Raw genomic sequence first — 20,528 nt, forward strand, 5'->3', positions numbered from 1 at the left:
GAATTTGAAATACGTTATCGTAAGGATTCGTTGAATAGTGTGGCGGATGCCTTAAGTCGAGTTAAGTTTGTAAATGCTCTGTCATTTACGAAAATATCCTCAGACCTATTTCAATCCTTGAGAGGGCTATACACAACTGATAGTCATTTCAGTTCTTATAAGCAGAGAGTCCAGGATGGGAGCTCCATGGTTGACCAGGACTCACGGATTGTACCACCTATGGTACAGGCGGCGAGAGGTCAGTGGATGATTAGGAATGGCTTGCTGTTCCGGAAGGAAAAGATTTGTGTGCCTGATGTTCTGGACCTTAAATCCAAGATACTCTGGGAGTGTCATGATGCTCCTAGTGCGGGACATCCGAGTATACATAGGACTCTGTCTCTTGTGAAGCATACCTTTTATTGGCCTAAGATGCGTGCATTTATTGAGAACTATGTAGTAGGTTGCCGGGTTTGTCAGGTTACTAAGGCAGAACGCCTTAGAAGCGTGGGCTTATTACAGCCATTACAGATTCCAGGTAATAAATGGAAAAGTATTTCCATGGATTTTATTACTGGTTTGCCTCGAACGCGCAAGGGTCATGACTCCATTCGGGTCATAGTCGACCGCTTGACAAAAATGGCTAGGTTCTTACCTACTAGAACATCTATTTCAGCTGTTCAGCTGGCTCACGAGTTTGTGGACCACTTGTTTAAGCTGTATGGTTTGCCATCTAACATAGTCAGTGACAGGGACTCAAAGTTTACAAGTAACTTTTGGACACTTGTATTTGAGAAGTTAGAAACTACTCTAAGTATGAGTTCCTCGCATCATGCACAATCCGATGGCAGTACAGAGAAGGTCAACCAGTTGGTTGAAGACATGCTTCGGGCATATGTATCTAAGAGACGGTCTTCATGGGAAGATTATCTACCTATGATTAAATTTGCTTACAACAGTGCAAAGCATTCTAGTACTGGTTACAGTCCTTTTATGCTTATGTACGGGTTTCAACCTAAGTCACCAGTTATGGTTGGGTTAAAAGGAATTCAAAATGATGCTGCTAAGAACTTCTTGCTAGATATGCAAGAAATGTTGCAATTTGCCAAGGAGTCTATTAGAAGTGCCCAAGATCGGGACAGATTTTATGCTAATAGACATCGTTCACCCAGAGAGTTCTCTGAAGGAACGATGGTATATTTGCGAACTCCTAAGGAATCCAAGAGCCTAAGTACTGGTTTGGTTCCGAAATTATCCCCCAGATACTGTGGCCCATTCAAGGTCATTAAAAGAATTGGACCAGTTGCATATCGACTAGACTTGCCTCCTGATGTTAAAGTCCATCCCGTCTTTCATGTCAGTAGACTGAAAGAAGTCTTGGGTGCGGATGATCAACTTGTTTCTCCTCACGAGATAATAGAAGTTACAGATTTGTCTTTTATTCCACACGAACCTGAGTGTATTCTTGAATTTCGTGAAAGACAGATTCGAAATAGAACTATAACAGAATACAAGATCAAGTGGAAGGATCGTGTTGAGAAGGATGCAACATGGGAGACATTACAAAACCTCCAAAGAACATTTCCGGGTTTTTTAGCGAACTCAAGAGTGAGTTCTCAGAGGAGGGGGAGTATGTCATGTGCACGGATTGGTATCTGACATGTACTAGGTACACAGGACTAGCTTAGGTTAGCCTGGGGAGGCTTAGAGCTAGGCAGGCTTGATTCTCGAGTTGAGTCGCAAGGGTACGAACTATTTATAGGTCTTCGCTATTTTTGGCGCTCGGGGCCCGAGTCTATAAAAGGGACCCAGGGGGTTCAGTTCTCACCCAAGGCCCAGTGGTAGATCCAGGGCTTCACAGCGCCACCTGGTGGTATGGGACACCAGGCTGGATTGGATCTGATTGGGAGTTCGTGCCAATAGCTCAGCTCGTGGCTCAGAGGGGACATCTCCTGATTCGGGATCACATCCCGTAGATGTCATGGTTGGGTGGTGAGCAGCCTGCTCTGTTCTCACGTGGTGTGTGTTTGTTTTGCAGATCAGAGGTTTTAGGAGTGCGGGGATGTGTCAAGTGTGCTCAACAGCGGGAATAATAAAGTTGTCGATTTTCTTTTTTTTATTTGTATTTTGCATGTCAGATGCAATATCATATGTAGGGAAGTTATTTTGCTCGAAGTCGTCGTTGTTGATCTTTTCAGTGTCATACTCATGTGTTTGTGGGGTGTTTTTTTCTTTTGGTTTGTGATCACAGTAATTTCTCGGGTGTATAAAGCCTTATTTTGTAGTATAATATCATGGTTGGAATCAAAGGCTTGTTTCCAAGAACCATGTATTAGTAGCTCATGATTTTCATTGTCTTTAAAAGGATAGTATAACAGTATTTGTTCCCGATAGTAATTTTTTGGATCCTTAACAATGTTGAATTTGACAAATCTTATAATTCTTGGTGTGCGTCTTTTCGTAATGTTATCATTGTCATAATTATATTCTGCTACAAAAGTTGTGAGACAAATGCCATCCATGTTTTTTCTTTTTGTATATTGCATTGAATAATGATCCTTGAAGTATTTGCCAAGCATTTACTTGTGGGCGGCTTCATAGGGGTTTACATTCTTAAAACAATCAGCTGGTCCACAAATCCCAAAAAGCCCATTCAGAAATACGAGAGAATCTGTACAAATATCTGCCCCCAAAATCCTTTTTACAACGTCTCTTTCACCCCCCGTTCCTGAAAAAGACTTCTATTGAGTATGAAAGAAACAACCAAGGTCCAGGCACTCAAAGCACAAATAGAACATGCATAGCATGAGAAACAAGTGGTAAAGTACCACTGAAGAGTCTAAGCAAATCCTGAAAGAAACCACGACTCAGAGCTCCAAGAAAAAGCATCCTTCTAGCCGATGTAGACCTCGAAGTCCCATGGATCCTAGATCAAATGGCCATCAAGGTGTGTACAATATCTGTCCAAATGGTAGCCAAAGTAGGACCAGGGTGGACCTAGGTGCCGTCTGTAGCATCTAAACATATGGATCTTCAAATGTGGCGGGAGAGATGCTAGCAAAACCTCCCAACTCAGGTCCATCGTGGAGGCTTGTACTAGAGAACAGGAACAATGTGAAGTGGATAAAATGTTGTCGAACCATGAAAGCCTGAGAGGAGACCTATCACTCAAAAAATACTCGAAAGCCCTGTCAAAGAGAGCCAGGCCACTGAGCCCCGATTGATGAATAAGGTGAAGGAGTTAAACCTACCCCATAAGTACTGCAATCCCAGCCCAAATCCTGGCCAACCTGGCATTTCCAAAGGCAAATGCTGAATAGATTCCGCGCCACTGAAGCACCAAGGTCATGGGGATCAACTCCAAGCGTGCTTCTCCATTGATTTACTCCCTTCATGAATGAAAAGCAAAGAAAAGAGTGATTGTCTTGTTCCTAGGGGATTTCCAAAGCCTCCTGCAAGAACATTTCTGCGAGTCTGGAATAATCTGAAAGCTCCCAATGAGGCCTCTGAAAAGTCTCCATCTGTTAGAGAAGGGAATCCCACCAAAGGATATCCCACAGCGGAAGACTGATAGATGGGCCCAGGAATTACACGCAGAAGTGTTTTACTATGGAATCAAGCTTCATAAATGCATTCATGTGTTTGCAGATTAGCAAATAGACTCTGCATCAAGACAAATATAGAAGCAACACTTATATATTTCCCTCCATCCACAAACTGGACACAATACAATACCACTATATGGCTGGCACCTCTAGATCTCTGAGCCCACATGCTCCACTAAGCTTATGTAGACTCTCTGTCCAAAGGAACCCTTCCACCTTGCTGTACGGAAAGCCATCCTAGGTGGGCAGCACCATGAGCTAAGTCTGCAGCCCTTGTAGGTCTCCTTCACCTCCTGTATATAGGCCCAAGGATGGTCCTCCTGCTGCTCCTTCCTGCTCTTGGTTTGCTGCTCCAAGTGATGACCAAATGAGGCCCAAAGGCCTCCCTTTTATAGGGCTAAGCCCTCCCCCTAGTGGCCAATTTGCTGCCCCCTACCAGCCGATTCAGCCTGCTACATAACCGACTAGAGGGTTGGGGGCTTATAAATGCCCCCTTGGGCCTTTCCTCACAGGCTTTTGCTACCTTGCCTGGCCATGTGGTTCCCAGCCAATAGCCCAAGAAATTGCAGCCTTGTTAAGATCTGCCCATCAGCCTGCCATAGCTTGCTGAACCTGTTTTCGCTGTGCAGTTCGGTCCTCTACATGTATGGACAGCATCTGGATCCAGATCTGCCCACCATGGTGGATCTCCTCTGCCAGGTACTCCCCCACTCTCTGTGCTGCCCACATGACAGCCCATGTGCTGCCCATGTGGCAGCCCCATTCCTATTACTATTCTATGGTCCACCCACCCACCCACCCACCCCCCCCCCCGATGCACTCCTCATATGGGAGCTCACAGGTGAGGAGGTGACCAATCCTATTCCAACATCATGCTCTAGCTCTAAGCTTGGAAGGCTCTTAGAGTTAACGGCACATCAATCACTCCCATCTACCTTGGTCCCATTGAAGAAACTTTATGGGAACACCCCCCTAAAGCCATAGCCTCTATATACGAAGGGAAAACCCCAGGACAGGGATAGGTGTACCAGCCAGTAACACAGAAGCCCTACAACTCTAACCAGCTCAAGATGTGCATCCAAAATTACATTCTCATCCACAGATAATTTGACCCCGGATAACACACAGTGAAGACCATGGTGTCTTCACCGGTGCCAGAAAAGCCTGCATCCACCTAGTGGATCTATGCTATCCCCCATCTCCATTGGCCCAATCGAGAGGGATAGCGGCATCTACCTGAGCAATTCTTCTACCAGTCCCTCTCAGGTAATAAACCATCTATATTATGTGCTCTTCATGGAGGTCCTTGAAAACCTTCCAAGAGCCGACGGAAGAGAAGATACCCAAAGGTCTACCATGGTCATCAGAAATAGAATCACTCCACTTTATCATCTGTCTATAAATCTCAGCCTGCATAACGGGGAGAATCTATTGAAGGCCAGCATCTCCTGATGTACCATGCTTAGGTTAGGTCATGATTGAGGCCCTTTGTTGTGGGTATCCCTGTCCCCCTGTGAGGTTAGCATAGTGTAGAGTAGGGCAGAGGCCAGATCTACCTATGTGGAGGTCCCATATGGGTACTGTCAGTCTGGGCCAATGAGGTACAGTTCAGCCCATGGCTTGGGGCCCATTGGGGCATGTTGGCAGGCTGCCTACGTGATGCGCTGCATGCAGATGTTCCAGGAGGGTTTGCATGGCTGCTCTAGGCCCATATGGGACTGCTTGTTGCCTCGTGACAGCCCCTTTGGAGGCGTACTTGGTAGGCCTGGTTGAAGGGCCTGTTTGGCCCCCCCTTGGCTGTAGGACCGGACCTGTTTGGTCCGGTTCCTAGGGCAGCACATCAGGAACAGATGCCGTGGAGGACCAACTTGCCGGTTGGCCCATACTGGCTGTTCATTCGGTAGGGGGGGTCAGCCCCTTATATGGTTGTGTGTCAGCCCCTTGTTTGGCAGATCTGGGCAGCCCATCTAGGGAAGGAGTCATCCCACCTAGGGCATGCCTGTTGGCCAATATAGAGTTGCTGGCCGACCTGTTGTACCAGGCGACGGGGGGTGGAAAGGGGGGGCGCCTATATACAGGCCCCTTTATCTTTCTGTAGCATCTCATCGGGTCTTTCCCAGCAGTTCAGAGGGTTTTCCCTGAGATCCCTTGTAGTCTCTCTCATTCTTTTCAGCTCAGTTTGTGTGGTTTAATTTGCTCGCCTTTTTCTTCAGTTTCCGTTGCACTTCTCACATGGTATTAGAGCCTACGGCTGGCTAGAGACCATTGAGCAAACTGTGTGGAGACTAGGGCTGCTGTTCAGAGGTGTTTTGGAGAGGAGTGTGCAGAGGTGTGGACTGATTGGGTGTCAAGGAAGGTGCGTAGTCTTTGAAGGGTGTTTTCAAATTCGAAAAGAGGTGTTTTAGAGGGACGGGACAGCGAAGGTGTGAAGGTACCTAGGCCCCATGCCTCTTCGCTATCTTCTCCAACCCTCTCCTCTCTTTCTCCCTCAATCCCCTTCACTAACTTCTTTCCCATCCACCCTCTCTTCTCCCTTCGACTGTCTCTTCACTCTGGCATGGCTGCCCCTGGCTGAGTTGGCGGATAGCAAGGTGAAAATTCAGTATCAACCCCCTTCCCCCTGGACTGTCAATTGAATGGACACAATTACGGTGTGTGGCGGGTCATGATGGAGGCCGTCCTACAGTTACATGACTTAGCAGACTTCATATTGGTGGGAGTTGTCAAGCCTGATCCTCTTGCAGAGAATCTAGGGATCCTACAGCAGCAGGAGGTAGAGACCATGTCTCAGCTTTGGGACCGACTCAATGAGAGGGTAAGGTCTTTCATTTTCCTAAATTATACTCCTCCATTGATTAATCACATGAAGCACATGACAATGGCCAAAAATATCTGGGAGCATTTGGCGTCCTTGTACAACAGAACCTCTCCCATGAAAAGCGTCTCTTTAGAAATTCATACGAGGTTATTGGATCCCACTAAGTGTTCATCGATGCATGAGCGCATCAATAAGTTACAAGAGCTTCAGCAAGAGATTCTCCACGCGGACAAGAAGATATCATTTGAGGACATGGCCTTTACATTTTTGTGCCACTCGTTTTCCCAGTACTCTGCATTCTATTCGTCCTTGATCACCAATGGAAGGATGAATACGTTGACCAGGGAGGAATTGGTACCCATGGTGCTCGACCAGGAGGAGAGATTTCGGGATCCTTCCCACCACAGACGCTCGGAGGCTTTGGCAATTGAGCAGAAGGGAAGAAAGAAGATGATAGATGAGAAAAGAGAATCCCTAAAGGCTTCACGTACATGTCACCGTTGTGGCCAAAAAGGTCGCTATTGGCGGCAGTGTCTTTAGCGGAAGAGTGAGAAGACCAATAAGCAGAAGGAAGTAGATTTTGCAGCAGCCTTCTAGTAGCACAAGGCAAGATGCACTGCCAGCAAACATTTTTGTTCAAACTGGAGGATTGCTTGCTTGTTTGTGGGAATGTGACCTGCCAGACAGGTGCAGTGGTGGAGAAGTCTTTGTTCAGGGCAGGCTTTCAAGCAAGACCTCGAGCAACGAGGAGTTGTTCGAGCTGACTCAAGAGGCAATATGTGTACCAGATTGTATTTGTTTGGATGTGATGACCTGGCAGACCTAGAAGGAAGTTTCCTTGTGTTCTGATGCTGCAGCTATTGTCTGTTTAGCTAATAGAAATCTGGATGGGTCTGATGATTGCCAGTGCAGGAATCCAGACACTGCAGATTGACCCTAGTGAGCTGTTTGGATGCCCATTGTTTCTGGAGCATAGAGGTCCATCAATCCGGGGTCATTGTACCAGTTTGGACCTGAGAGGAGGCTTCAGAGGGGGATGTATAGCTCTATGATGCAAGGAAGAAGACCTTGCACCGATGGCAGTATCAGTTCAATTGTTGTACCAATACAAAACCAGAAGAGTTTGCTTTGCATCACTTGCCTGAGAGCAGCAATACCAGGTATCCAATGATCATGCTGAGACGGTTCGTGCCAAGAGGGGGCTTCTTCAACAATACCTATGGCGGCCTTCAGCAACGGAGGTTCACACGATGGATTCCTTCAGTTTGACGTTACATCAAGGCGCTGAGAGGGGGTATTGGAGGTCAGCATCTCCAAGATGTACCATGCTTACATTAGGCCATGATTGAGGGCTTTTGTTGTGGGTGTGTCTGCCCCCCATGAGATTAGCATAGTATAGAGTAGAGCAAAGGGCAGATCTGCCTATGTAGAGGTCCCATCTGGGTGCTGTCAGTCCGGGCCAGTGAGGCACAGTTCAGACCATGGCTCAGGGTCTGTTAGGGCATGTAGCCAAGCTGCCCAGATGCTGCACTGCATGCGGATGTTCCAGGAGGGGTGGTGCTGCATGCGGATGTTCCAAAAGGGTTGTGTGGCTGTTCTAGGCCCATATGGCCCTGCTTGCTGCCACGTGGCAGCCCCTTTGGAGGCGCACTTGGTAGTTTGGGCTGAGGGGATTGTTTGGCCACCCCTTGGCTGCAGGATCCGACCTGTTTGGTTGGGTTCCTAGGGCAGCACACCAGGGCCAGATGCAAGGGAGGATCGACCTGCTGGTCGACCCCTTGCTGGCTGTTCAGTCAGCCCTATAGGCAGGGGGCTCAGCCCCTTATATGGCTGTGTGTCAGCCCCTTGTGTGGCAGATCTGGGCAGCCCATCTAGAGCAGGAGTTGGCCCACCTAGGGCATGCTAGTCGGCCCATATAGGTGGTGCTGGTCGGCCTGTTGTACCAGGCAACTGGGGGTGTGGAGTGCCTATAATAGGCCCCCTCCTCGCTTGTTGTACCATCTCACAGTAGAGGTTTTGCCCAGCAGTTCAGAGGGTTTTTCCTGATATCCCTTGCAGTCGCTCTCATTCTTTTCAGTTCATTTTGTGTGCTTTGGTTTGCTCTCTCCTTTCTGTTCAGTTTCCTGGTCCTGAAAAAAAAAGCTTAGAAATATATGGCAAGGCAATGCACAAAGAAAGAGAAAACACAGTCAATAGGCCGCAACACGGACAAAAATTTAGTGAAATTCACATGTATGCTACTGTTTTGCGTCATATATGCAGCTCCACTTCTGTTATAATAAGGTATGCTCACCTATCAATGGATACCTCACTTTTAAATTCACAGGAGTTACCAACCTCCAATGCAAATAAGATTGATATTTATTTTTGCTTGTCAATGTACCATCTTTATAATTGTTAGATTGCCTACTTATATGTTCAGCCAGTTGTGGCACACATGCATAATCATTTTCCACATCATTCCATCATAGAAGTTATCCACAATTAGTAGGCAACTGTAACAGAACACCATCCAGATGAGGAAATCCCAAGGGGTTTATGTATTAATCCAAAAAACAATAAATTCAAGAAATACATCACATGTTAAGATAGAACAAAGTAGTATGCAACCATATAAAGGAGTTCAACCATCATACTTACAGAGGAAAGATACTTCTCCTCCTGTGAAGTCAAAGGAGAGAGAATTGCTTGCAGCTCAGACGATATATGTAGCTGCCCACGCTGGAATTTTCCCACATGCTCTCGAATCAGGGATCCTTGAGAATTGATATTCTGCAGCCTCAAGGTGAGAAGTGAATTGAATGCTGCCATGGCACGACCCCGTCGAAGATGATGCTCTGCACCCACTGCTTTGTCCTGCTTACATCAATTTATCAGTGCACCAATACGCCCTTAATGGTTTGTTCTTTGAGCGACTATTTGCGGTCAATTTTCAAACAATAAAGCAAATTGAAACAACTTGTTCTTCCTGACACATGAGAACAAAAGGGCAATCTTCAACTATCCAGATCAGTGAGAAACATACCCCTTTATTTTTTCAATTTTCTCCTAAAGCATAAAGTTTACATACAAACCTCATAAAAGTTAAACTGCTCCTTGTTATTGGGTACGGAGAGACTCAAACATACAAAGACAATGTCTATGAATTCATAAGAGCAAGTATCAAAGCGCTTAAATACTTGCTCCTCCATTCTGATGTGAGTGTTGTTAGTGCATCTGAATAATACAGAACACATGTATCTCAAGTATTCAGAAAGGAATAGCAATTGGATCACATTTAGTCATCACCATACGAACTGGAATATTGCAGGGTCGTTGAGAGACAAAACCAATTGAAAATCTCACATCAGGTATTCCACAATAAGTTTAACTGGATTCATGTTTAATGTATTATTATTAAATAAATAACTAAACAAAATCTATGTTCCCAATTCTATGAGACTTCAACATACCTCAAACTTGGAAGATGTGTACAACTCCTCTTCAATGCTTTTCTGAAGTGCAGCTTCCCATGACAATGGATCGATTTCTCCTACTGCTATTCCAGCATAATTCATCAATTGTTCATTCCCACCTTGAAGAAATCCCTGCCCTCCACCTACAGGCCCCTATCAGTGAGCAAAACAAATAAAATGATGTTAACTCAACTAATGTAGAGTTGATGTCACAACAAGACAATATAATCCAAGTGCTGATTATTTAAAGATGCAAGGATTTCAGTGTCTTCAAAATACAACGTGCCTGGACAGCTATTTGAAGCAGCCTCCGGACACTTTTTGGATACCAACGGGGAAGCATCTGAAGCAGATTTGTATCACCACATGCAGACGAGAAAAGCTGTTCGCGCCAATGGATGTAGCCAGCAAGTCCTGGTCTGCTCCTTGTGATGGTGGCTGCATGTACCATCAGCAAGCACTTGAGCTAGTGTAGGTGACTGAATGACAAAAACTAGAAGATATTTTCAATCCAATGAAGGCTTGAAACTGGTCAAAGAAAATCACCAGCCCTTGGAGGAGAGGTTGATGTAAAACACCACGTATCTGGATCCAAACTAGCAGCTACTAAAGTACGCCAGAGAGTTGGATATTTTTGTAACCCAGGTCGCAGATTCTCTAGCGTGCACTGCCAAGAAGGCCCGTCATGTCTGTTTACACTGCCAGCACATAAACATTTTTCCAAAGCTACAGGAGCATACATCAAGGTAGAAAGGGCCATCATCTCTCCCCCAACCATGGCCATATCATCAACGGTCAAAATGAACTCGTCAACATCCAGTGCTGAAGCAAATTTCCCTGGGCTGATATTGTGAGCAAGAATCGTTCTTGCATTGGCAAAAGATGCATCATATTCACGGCCCTTAATACGAGAGAACAATAGCCAAAGAGCCCATTGGCACTCACCCTGAAAATATGAAACATGCTTAAAGCCGCTCAGAGATTTAACATACAGATTTACAAACGTAAGGAGCAATAGCATAAAATAGTAGCAAATGTCGCACGACAAAAACCAGTTAGTTAAGCACAACAAGTGTTCATGTAAAATGTTTCCTGTTCTTTTTTTTTATTCTTATCTCATTTCGGGTAGGTGGGTTGTGAGATGGGGAGGTATAGGATCAGTGCTGGGGCAGCACAATCTACCAGTTAAACTTCTCAATAGAACACAAGCCAAAACACACAAATGCTTGCGGGATTGTAGATATGCCAATTAGAAGAGCCAAATTTCAAAATCATCAGACCCACTAGACTCACCTTATCCCTTAGCATCTGTGTCTCAAAATAAGACTCCTAACGAAAGGAATTTAATCTAAGAAAATTGTTCTCAATGGTCATCACAAGCTGCACAATACAAGAACAAGTGCTGAGTAATTACATTCAACTGAAACCCTGTGATGCAAAGACTCGTCACTCACCATAATTTTAGAATGCATGGGGAGAGACGAAGAGAGCCAGGCAACCACATGATGAGGCAACTGAGTGGGGCACAAACTGATGTGAAAGATTGGTTATAGAAACAAGTACAATAGGTCTCATCTATGGGTTAGGCAGCCTCACACTCTACATCACAGGCGAGACTCTAGGAGGAGATCACTAATATCAAATCTAAGACTTGGTCCACTTGGACAAGTGGTCCTCTTGCACAAGTGGGTCAAGAAGTCTTCATACCCACACAACTGCAGGACACTCACACTAGGACTCCGATTTCCACAAACCCTCCTTGGGAGCTAGGGTAAGTGGCTCCACAAGACAAACATGATGGTGAGATCCTGATTGTACATCCCATGCAATCTCAAAGGCTAAAGCTTGAGCATGATTCAGAGATTGAGCTAAGCACTCTCATGGCTTATGACTCAACATGACTCGAGGCTCATGTCTAAGCATGGATGCATGACCAAATCATGGGTCTAGGGAAATGCACCAACATGCTAAGACTTGGTGAGGCCTGATATGGGAAAACTATCAAAGTACAACCTAATCATCCACCTTGTCTTCTAAGTGGGTATAGGAAAATAGTAGAGCCTACTATGAAACAAGGCACACAAAAACACACTCAATTTATTAAAATCCATTTTAGGGGACTACCCAAGGTACAGAACCTAACACACGCACGACTCTACAAAGTCCAATCATCATCTATCTCCTCATATAGAGATAGATCACCTATAGTAAAGGCCTTCTTCTCACCTATAGTAATGACCTAGTACATATGGGCTAAGTCCCATGATGACACGTGGCACTCACACAAGACTCACTCACATAGACTAGTACTAGATCACCTAGTACTTCACACTAACACATCACACCAACACACCCTTTGGCTATGATATCTCCAACAACAAATGGCACATATGCCTAGGGGGTGTTGACAACCTAATCCACCATGTGGATCTTGACAAGACAACAACTGAACTTTTGGAAAAAGCTTGAAAATCTTTTTGGAAATAGGATCATTAATTCAAAAGGCTTTCTTAAACAAAAATAAATAAATTTGAGATGAAGGAGAGCCACTTAGTGAATACCTAAGCAATCTAGGAGCTATTCTTCAACAACTGACTGCCTTGAAGCCACAGTTGGAGATGATGACCACGTGGCAGTTTTACTCCCCAGTTTTGAGGGTATCTCCAAACAGTGAGATATGATATGGGATATGATGATATGGCGGCTATACTTATTGATGAGGACCGCCATGTTACAAAGAAAGCTGGAGCGTCACTAAATCTTCAGAAGGTATGCTTCTCAAAGAACAAACCAAGAAAGAAAGGCAAGCCAACAAGCTTGGACACACTAAGGGTAGATGCTTCAAGAAGACAAGGAGCATGCTAAGCTAGTTGCAGACAAGACTCGTGAAGAGGACGACAAAGCTTAAGGCTTGTACTTCACTTGTCTTGATATACTTGATGAATGAATGAGAGCCTTTCATTATGTCTTCATTTGTGCATCATTTCCTCACACCCTATCCTTCTCTCTCTCCCTCACACCATGTTTCTAACATGGTATCAGAGCAGATAAATCCTACCCTAGCCCGCCCTGCCACGTCATCATCATCTCCAACAAACCCTAAACCCTAATGCTGCTCAGCCGCCTCTCCTATGCAGCCTGCTCATTTTCGCCTCTAGCTACCTCTTCCTTTAGCCATTTGCACCCCGCCTCTACTCTCCTCTTCCTTTCGCCTTCATTCACGTCATTTCTACATGCGTTACCTGCTGGTCGGCACTTCCTTCAGGTCGCATCTGCACGTGTGCTTCCCCAAGGACGTTTTGGAGCATTTCGCCACCACAGTCCCCATCCCGTGTGCTGCTGCTGCATAACCGCCTACAACAGAGGCATTTTCGAACTGTCTTGAGGCCTCTAGCACACCTACAGCAGTCAATTTTCAGTTTGGTGCCTTGCTGTAGCATTTCGGAACTGTTCTAGGGAGCCCACCTTATACATTTCGGACTTGTTGTTGCTCTTTGGAACACCTACGCACCTGCTGCAGCACTTCAAACAGTGCTACACCATTTCAGAGAGTCCTACAAAGACGCCTTGCTCATTTCAGACCCTACTGCAGCATTTGGAGCTGTTGTCTCAACCACAAGGGCTCTATTCTGGTTCAGTTCTACATTTCGAATCATTCTCCTGTTGTGTTTTCATTAGGTTTTGTAATTTAAAGCCTCCAAGGTCATCGACTAGCTCCTGGAAACGTTTATTCACACATTGCTTCAACTGCCTTGCATCTGTGAAGGCTGTTGATCCATTTCAGAGCCCTAGACCAGCCCCTCTATTTGCTGGTTATTCATTTCAGCTTGCTGTCTCCTCATTTACTGCTGCGAAATATGTTACATCAGTTTGCTACTATGGAGCCTCGTCCTCGTGGTGAAGACTCATCGGCACAACTCTCAGCTAGGGATGAGCAGTATGGCAAAGCATTGGCGCTTATTGGTGTGAGGTTGGCTAACAAACTACTTCATCATCTTGACCTCACTACTTCAGCCAAGGAGACACTACACAAGCTCGAGAATATATACACCACATCTACCGGACCTGAGGAGCAAGCTCTATCTGCTATATTACATGATATATCCCTCTCTGAGTTGATAAATGATGATGAGTGATGATGTGTGTTTGTGTTGAGTCACGTAAAGGTTCTCAGGCTTGAGTTGCCCCTCTAAATTGAATGTATTTGGAGTCAATAAGAGGTTTGTACCCCAAAAATGAGTGTATTGTGTTTTACTTTGGTTGATGGTATTGACCACCCAATTCAGAGTAAGGGGGGATGACGAGTGATGGTTTTCCCTTGCCGGTCGCAAGCTGACTGAGAAGTCACTATCACACGGAAGGTGTTGGATAGTTGGACTTGCTCTTTGCAGTATTGTGGTGGAGGGGGGATCGGTCTATTCTTGTGTGTTGGGTCTCACACCTCTTTGCTCTGAAGGGGGGTGTTGGAGATATCATCGCCAAAGAGTGTGTTGGCGTGATGTGTTACTGTGAAGTACTAGGCGATCTAGTACTAGTCTATGTGAGTGAGTCTTGTGCGAGTGCCACGTGTCATCATGGGACCTATCCCATATGCACTAGGTGCTAGTGTGTGAGTGAGTAGCCTCTATAAGGCTTGTACTTCACTTGTCTTGATATACTTGATGAATGAATGAGAACCTTTCATTATGTATTCATTTGTGCATCATTTCCTCACACCCTAACCTTCTCTCTCCCCCTCACACCATGTTTCTAACATTTGTAGCATTCCAGATTCCTTCTCGAATGAGAAGAAGTCTTATCTTAGTTTGCCAGGTTGGGAAGTTAGTTCCCGAAAACTTTTCAATCAATGGAAAAGTTTTAGTCAATGGAAAAGTTTTAGTGCTTCCATGATTGATTACAATGTAAAAATTCAGCCTCGCAATACATAACAAAATCTAGGCACAACAGAATAATTTATGACAAGCAGGCATCACCAGCGGGAACTTGATGGAGGCTCATGTGCAGGTTGGCCTCCCCATGAACAGAAATAGCAGCAACAATATTGATGATAGCGTTAAATATGAATTGGACAGATCTGCCATCGTATTGAGACTTGGGCGGCAGCAGCCACGCATTCACTCCTCAGAAAAACAATGATATATGGCATCTCAAGGAGTCCGTATGTCTTTAGGTGGCCTGAGAGAAGCAGAGTATTCGCAACGTGTACTTACAAGTGGTCAAGTAGGCTATGGCAGACCAGGGACGGACCCCTCTTCAACACATCTGCTGGTTCTGAAATGGGAGTATGACTGGCCTGTCATGCTTCAAAATCAGCAAGGATGAAGATGTTGGAAAATTTAAATGTTCCTTCTTTTTGGAACAAGACTTATCTGCTACAGCATTTTGTTTGAAAAAGATGAACCTGTATATTTAAAAAGAAGGTTCTAGGCGCTGCACTTCTTGTGTGTGGCTCCTCTAGGAAGGAAGGGTTTTATTCTTCCATGGCTGCTGGAGGTAGTTGAATCTGGAAGGTGACGCATACCCCTTGTGGATCACAATTCACTACTCAATCTAGCTGCAGCTTTGGCTCCATAGCAGCCTGTTTCTCCTCTCTCTCCCAAGACTTCTGACAAACAGAAGATACCAGCATGTGGCGCCTTTTTGGAACAGCAATGAGGAAGATATCCTCACATATAATCAATGGCAAAAAACTTCCTTCAGCCAACGAGAACAAAGGTGTTGAAGGCTGTAGTACTATAACTTCAATAAAAACGGACATCCTCAATGATAGACGACAACAAACACTAATTGTGGTCGGCCAAGAACCAAAGCACGAGCTCCAGGCATGGAGAAGCAGGGTAAGTACAGGTTTAAGCAAGAGACACATATCTGCAACGTCATATCATATTAGCAGCAACATCAAGTTACCTCGGCCCATTTAAGATAGAAATGGCGATAAGACTACTCAGGGTGTTAACTGTTCTGATACCATTTTAGAATGCATGGTCAGAGAGGGAGTTGGCTGCCCATCATGCCTGCAAGGAGGCCTAGTAAGAAGCATGAGTTGAGGGACCTGGACCCCATTCCAGAGGATGAAGCATTAATGGAGTCAACCAGACTGGGTAATGGCTCCAATGAAGGAGTCGAAGATGATGGCATGTGCCAAAATGATGTCCTTGGCAGTAGCAAATAGGGACTACAGAGAGCACCTCATTTGTGCAAGGCCACGAGCAGAATAATGCTGGTTATTTGGATCCTATATTGTAGGTGCTTAGGGAGATAACAATGGAAACTAAGGCCAGTGGACTAAGGATGCAGAATTCTTTTGCCACTATGAACCAAGCAATCACGTGATGAGGCAACTGAGTGGGGCGAGGACTCTTCACACCTAGACAACAGTACGCACACCAGATAAAGTAAGCTTGGTGGTGACACTTGTCTGCCCAGAAGGGCCCAAATGGCAACACCTTCGAAATCCCACAACCATCAAGGTTCTCCTTTCTCCAACCGACAAGCAACAGGTGCAGCATGCAATCCAGTCACTTTAGGACAAGGCAGTTGTGGGCAGAATAGTGGGCCTCACTCCCACAAGGAGACAGGTGAGAGCGTGGATCCAGGTGAGCTTGACACTTGATGGAGACCACATTCAGGAGGTCACCATCCACGGAAGAGGCGTCTTCCTCATCTAGCTGAGCTCTCCTGCTACCGCCTTGACACTTGTGGAGCAGAGCCCCATCCTCCTTGGCCCGCATCTGGAGAAACGGAGTTTTGGTTTTTAAGGTTAATAAAATATATTTTATATATATAATTATTATTATTGATACATATGTCATACGACAAGGCCTGAGAGGACAACAAGGAGGAGAGGAGAGGGCAAGGGCTGAGGAGAGGAGAGGCGAGCAAGAAGGAGAGGTTGGAGAGGAGAGCAAGGAGGAGATGTTGGAGAGGAGAGCAAGGAGGAGGGGCAGCGGGCTGAGAGGGGAGTTGTAGGATGACAAGAGAGCAAGAGGAGAGGCTGCAGAAGGAGACCAAAAACTGCCCTACCCGCCAATGGGGTTCTTACTCGGCGGTTGAGGCGCGTGTGTCTGTTGCTACATTTGCTTCTATAGCTGAGCATTGTTGTCTACAAGCGCTTACATTGCTGCTCTATATATACGTCTCCCTAGCTAAGCTCCAGAGGAATTGTCCCAACCCCCAAAAAAAAGACCTGCCCGAAACGCCGTTTCTGGTTTTGGAAACGGCGCCGAAACTTTAGGTACCCAGAAACGCACTATGATCTGGTGTACCTTTTCCCTTGGTACCATGGCTTCACAGTAGAGGACATGGACACGACACACCATGTTCCCCGATTCCCAGTGACGCTCCGCTTCCCGAGGCTTCCAAAGGAGTACAAAGTCATCCTTCCCTCCATTGGTAGAGCGCTTGGCACGGTGTTGAAGTCCTGCCAGATTCGGCAGCTTCAATGGTAGCAGACGACAGGGTCCCCAAGATCAGATTGGTGGTTGAGAGCCCAGAGTCCCTCCCAGAGTTGATCCTCCTCGAGATCCTCGAGGGGGTGACACTTCGTCAGAGAGTGGAGATATCCCATTTACCAAGACAGTGTCTTCGTTGCATACAGATGGGCTATTTAGCTCGAAACCACCCTCGTGGTTAGGGACCGACTCCTCCCCCCCCCCCCCGGGGCGCGCGCAGGACAAGCAAAGTCAACAGGCCTGTGAGTACTAAGGGAGAGAGAGCAGAGTGTGTGAGCAAGAGAGCAAGAGAGTTGGAGAGTGAGAGCTGAAATCGATAGTTGCAATAGAAGAGTGTGTTACAACTGAAGAGTGGGATTGGTTGTCTAAGTGACAAAACCTTATCCTTCACTAACGGTAATTAGTGAACTAACTGTGGTTAGGGAGAAAAACCTCTAAAATGAGGGAAAAGTGTCCCTAACCTATTTATTACATTACATTGGTCACTGCTAAATTATAACAATAATTCTAACACCCCCTACAGTGCAATTGTCATGTACAAGGAAATGATCAATCACAAAAGGAGATAAGTTCAGGGCACTGCGAAATGCCCCAAACTTTTCACGTGAAAGTGCTTTGGTGAAAATGTCTGCAACATTGTCATGCGTTGACACATAGATCATACTGATCTCTCCTGCATGCAACTTCTCTCTGACGTAGTGATAGTGAACCTCAATGTGCTTCGTGCGAGCATGAAACACAGGATGCAATAGCACTCTGACTATCAGTGAGAATTGGAGAAGGACCCTCCAATGAAAGATGAAGATCAACAAATAAACGACGCAGCCAAACACATTCAACTGTCGCTGTGAAAGCTACCTTGTACTCAGCTTCACATGAGGAGGTAGCCACTGTAGACTGTTTTTTCCTCAACCAAGAAATACAAGCTTTGCATCTGCAAGTCACCCCCCCTGGGAAACATCAAGCCAAAAGACTTTGTACCTTGCAAGTAACCGAAGATGTGTTTTACAGCCTGCCAATGCATAGTCTTTGGGCTGTGCATATACCTGCTCACCTGAGAAACTGCAAAGTGAATGTCACGTCGTGTATTGCAGAGATAAATGAGGCATCCAACAGCCTGACTATAGAGTGTGACATCAATTGATTCACCTGCATCATGCATTGTAAGCTTCAGCCCCGGCTCCATGGGAGTAGCTATGGGCTTACAATCCTGCATGTTGAATCTGTCCAAGAGTTTCTGCACATACTTGGATTGAGACATAACGATGCCACTTTTCTCTTGAGTGAACTAGATCCCCAAATAAAAGCGTGGCAGCCCCAAATCTGACATGTCAAAAGTGGTCTGCAATTCAGCTTTAAAATCTGCAATATTATCCTCATTTGACCCTGTGAGCAGTAAGTCATCTACATAAAGAATGATGACTAAAATATCCCGCCCATCCTTCTTGATGTAGAGGGTGCTCTCAGTTGGACTATTGTGCAGCCCCTTGCTGGTCAGAAAGGCATGAATTTTGGCATACCATGCACGTGGGGCTTGTTTCATCCCATACAAAGCTTTATTCAGCTTGCATACCTGAAGTGCATTTTCTGAAATTTGAAAGCCCGGAGGTTGTTTGACATAAACCTCTTCCAACAAGTCTCCATTAAGGAAAGCTATTTTAATGTCCAACTAATGAACATTCCATTCAAAATTTGCAGCCATGGCTATAACTAACCAGATGGTTGTCATTCTGGATGTAGGAGCGAAAGTCTCCTCATAGTCTATGCCCTTTTTCTGAGCATATCCTTTTGCAACCAGCCTTGCCTTGTACCGATCAATGGACCCATCTGGTTTTCTTTTGACTTTGAAACCCACCGTGTACCTATGGCATGTTTACCTGATGGCAAATCCACAACTTCCCATGTCTGATTTTTCTGAATGGACTGCAATTCATCGTGCATGGCATTCATCCAATGCACATTATCATGTGCTTCTTCAAGGTGGAGTGGTCTTTCCTGGAGGGCGCTATGCAAAGGTTGGGTTTCTCAAACAGATGGATTAGGGGAGTCTTTGCACTTTATGCGGGGAGCTCTAGTCAGATGCTTATCAGTTGACACACGGGCTAGGCCTTTCCTCTCTCTCGCTCGGTCTGTTAGGGCTGTCCCTTAGCTCCCTTTCTTTTCCTTTTTGTGGCGGAGACATTGGGCTACTGCTTAAGATCGCAGGTGTCGGGCCTCACAGGGTTGAAACTCCCAATCAGACAAGAGAAGAAGTTGCTAGACTCAGAGTTTGCAGATGACACAGCCTTGTACGTAGAGGACACCACATCAAGCTTGGAGAGAGTCAGGGGAGCCCTGGCGATCTACTGCAAGGCCTCGGGTGCATGGATCAGTTGGACAAAATCCATTGGTTTCTTCACAGGCTTTGAGGCTAGACACAGGAGATTCGAGAGTGGGAAAGTGCCTTTGGCTTCCGCTAGATTCCGCAGGGCCAGACAACAAGATACCTCAGATGCCAAGTGGGTATTGATATTACAACAAAGCATCGGATCGCCCCGGTCCTTGAGAGTGTTCGGCACAAGCTTCAATACTGGAGCTCAGCTAAACTCTCCCTAGCGGTGGCACCATTCAGACAGTTGGATCTTTATAGAGGCCCCCCTTACGCGGAAGGGTTCCCCCATGAGGAGAAGTCTCCATAGGGTCTAGCAAAGATTAGCAGGGGGCCTCATCCGTGCTCAGCCCCGTTGCAAGGAGGAGTTCGAGCGTCAACCCCTCATTTGGCACCAGAGATCACGGATCAGGATGGACGTATGCTCGGGTAGCGGACTCACATTGGATGGGCACAATGGGATAGTGGCCCGAGGAGTGCTTTTTTAGCAGATAGAGCAGACTACCCATGGAGGCAAAGGTGAGGCTTGGAGCCATAGCACATATGCGAGGGGCAGGGAAGCGGAGATCGACCTAGCCATCCCTAAGTCTTGGTGGGAGGGGCTCTGTGTGTGGATGGACAGAAGGTGGTTGGATCAGTTTTCTCGAACTGGGGTCCCCTTGAGGATGATGATTACGGTCCCCCCTGATAGCCCGGATCCTCATTCTCCACCAGAGGATAGCATGTGAGAGGTAGTAGCCAGTATCACAGCGTGGAACATTTGAGTTGCTCGTTGTAGTCTAGTGATGGGTGAGCATCCGGTTCCACCCTCGGCTACCTTGGTCGCCATCTGGCAAAATCTACACCCTACGC

The 20,528-nt window shown here is 46.0% G+C and overlaps 1 protein-coding gene across 3 annotated transcripts in view; it reads right to left on the bottom strand.

The window, feature by feature from the left end:
- Positions 1–20,528, bottom strand: part of LOC147890090 (spatacsin carboxy-terminus protein) — a 157,259-nt gene that overhangs the window by 58,044 nt on the left and 78,687 nt on the right. For all 3 annotated transcript variants that reach the window (XM_087390568.1, XM_087390570.1, XM_087390569.1), the window contains 4 exons: positions 10,404–10,803; positions 10,144–10,295; positions 9,855–10,010; positions 9,043–9,258 (listed from right to left, as the gene is read on the bottom strand). In XM_087390568.1, coding sequence (XP_087246694.1) covers positions 9,043–9,258; positions 9,855–10,010; positions 10,144–10,295; positions 10,404–10,803 — 924 coding nt within the window. The remainder of the gene's footprint in view (positions 1–9,042; positions 9,259–9,854; positions 10,011–10,143; positions 10,296–10,403; positions 10,804–20,528) is intronic.

Source organism: Dipteris shenzhenensis, chromosome 19, assembly GCF_047967505.1.
Source record: "Dipteris shenzhenensis isolate YYH24624 ecotype China chromosome 19, Dip_SZ_1.0, whole genome shotgun sequence".
Taxonomy (NCBI): domain Eukaryota; kingdom Viridiplantae; phylum Streptophyta; class Polypodiopsida; order Gleicheniales; family Dipteridaceae; genus Dipteris; species Dipteris shenzhenensis.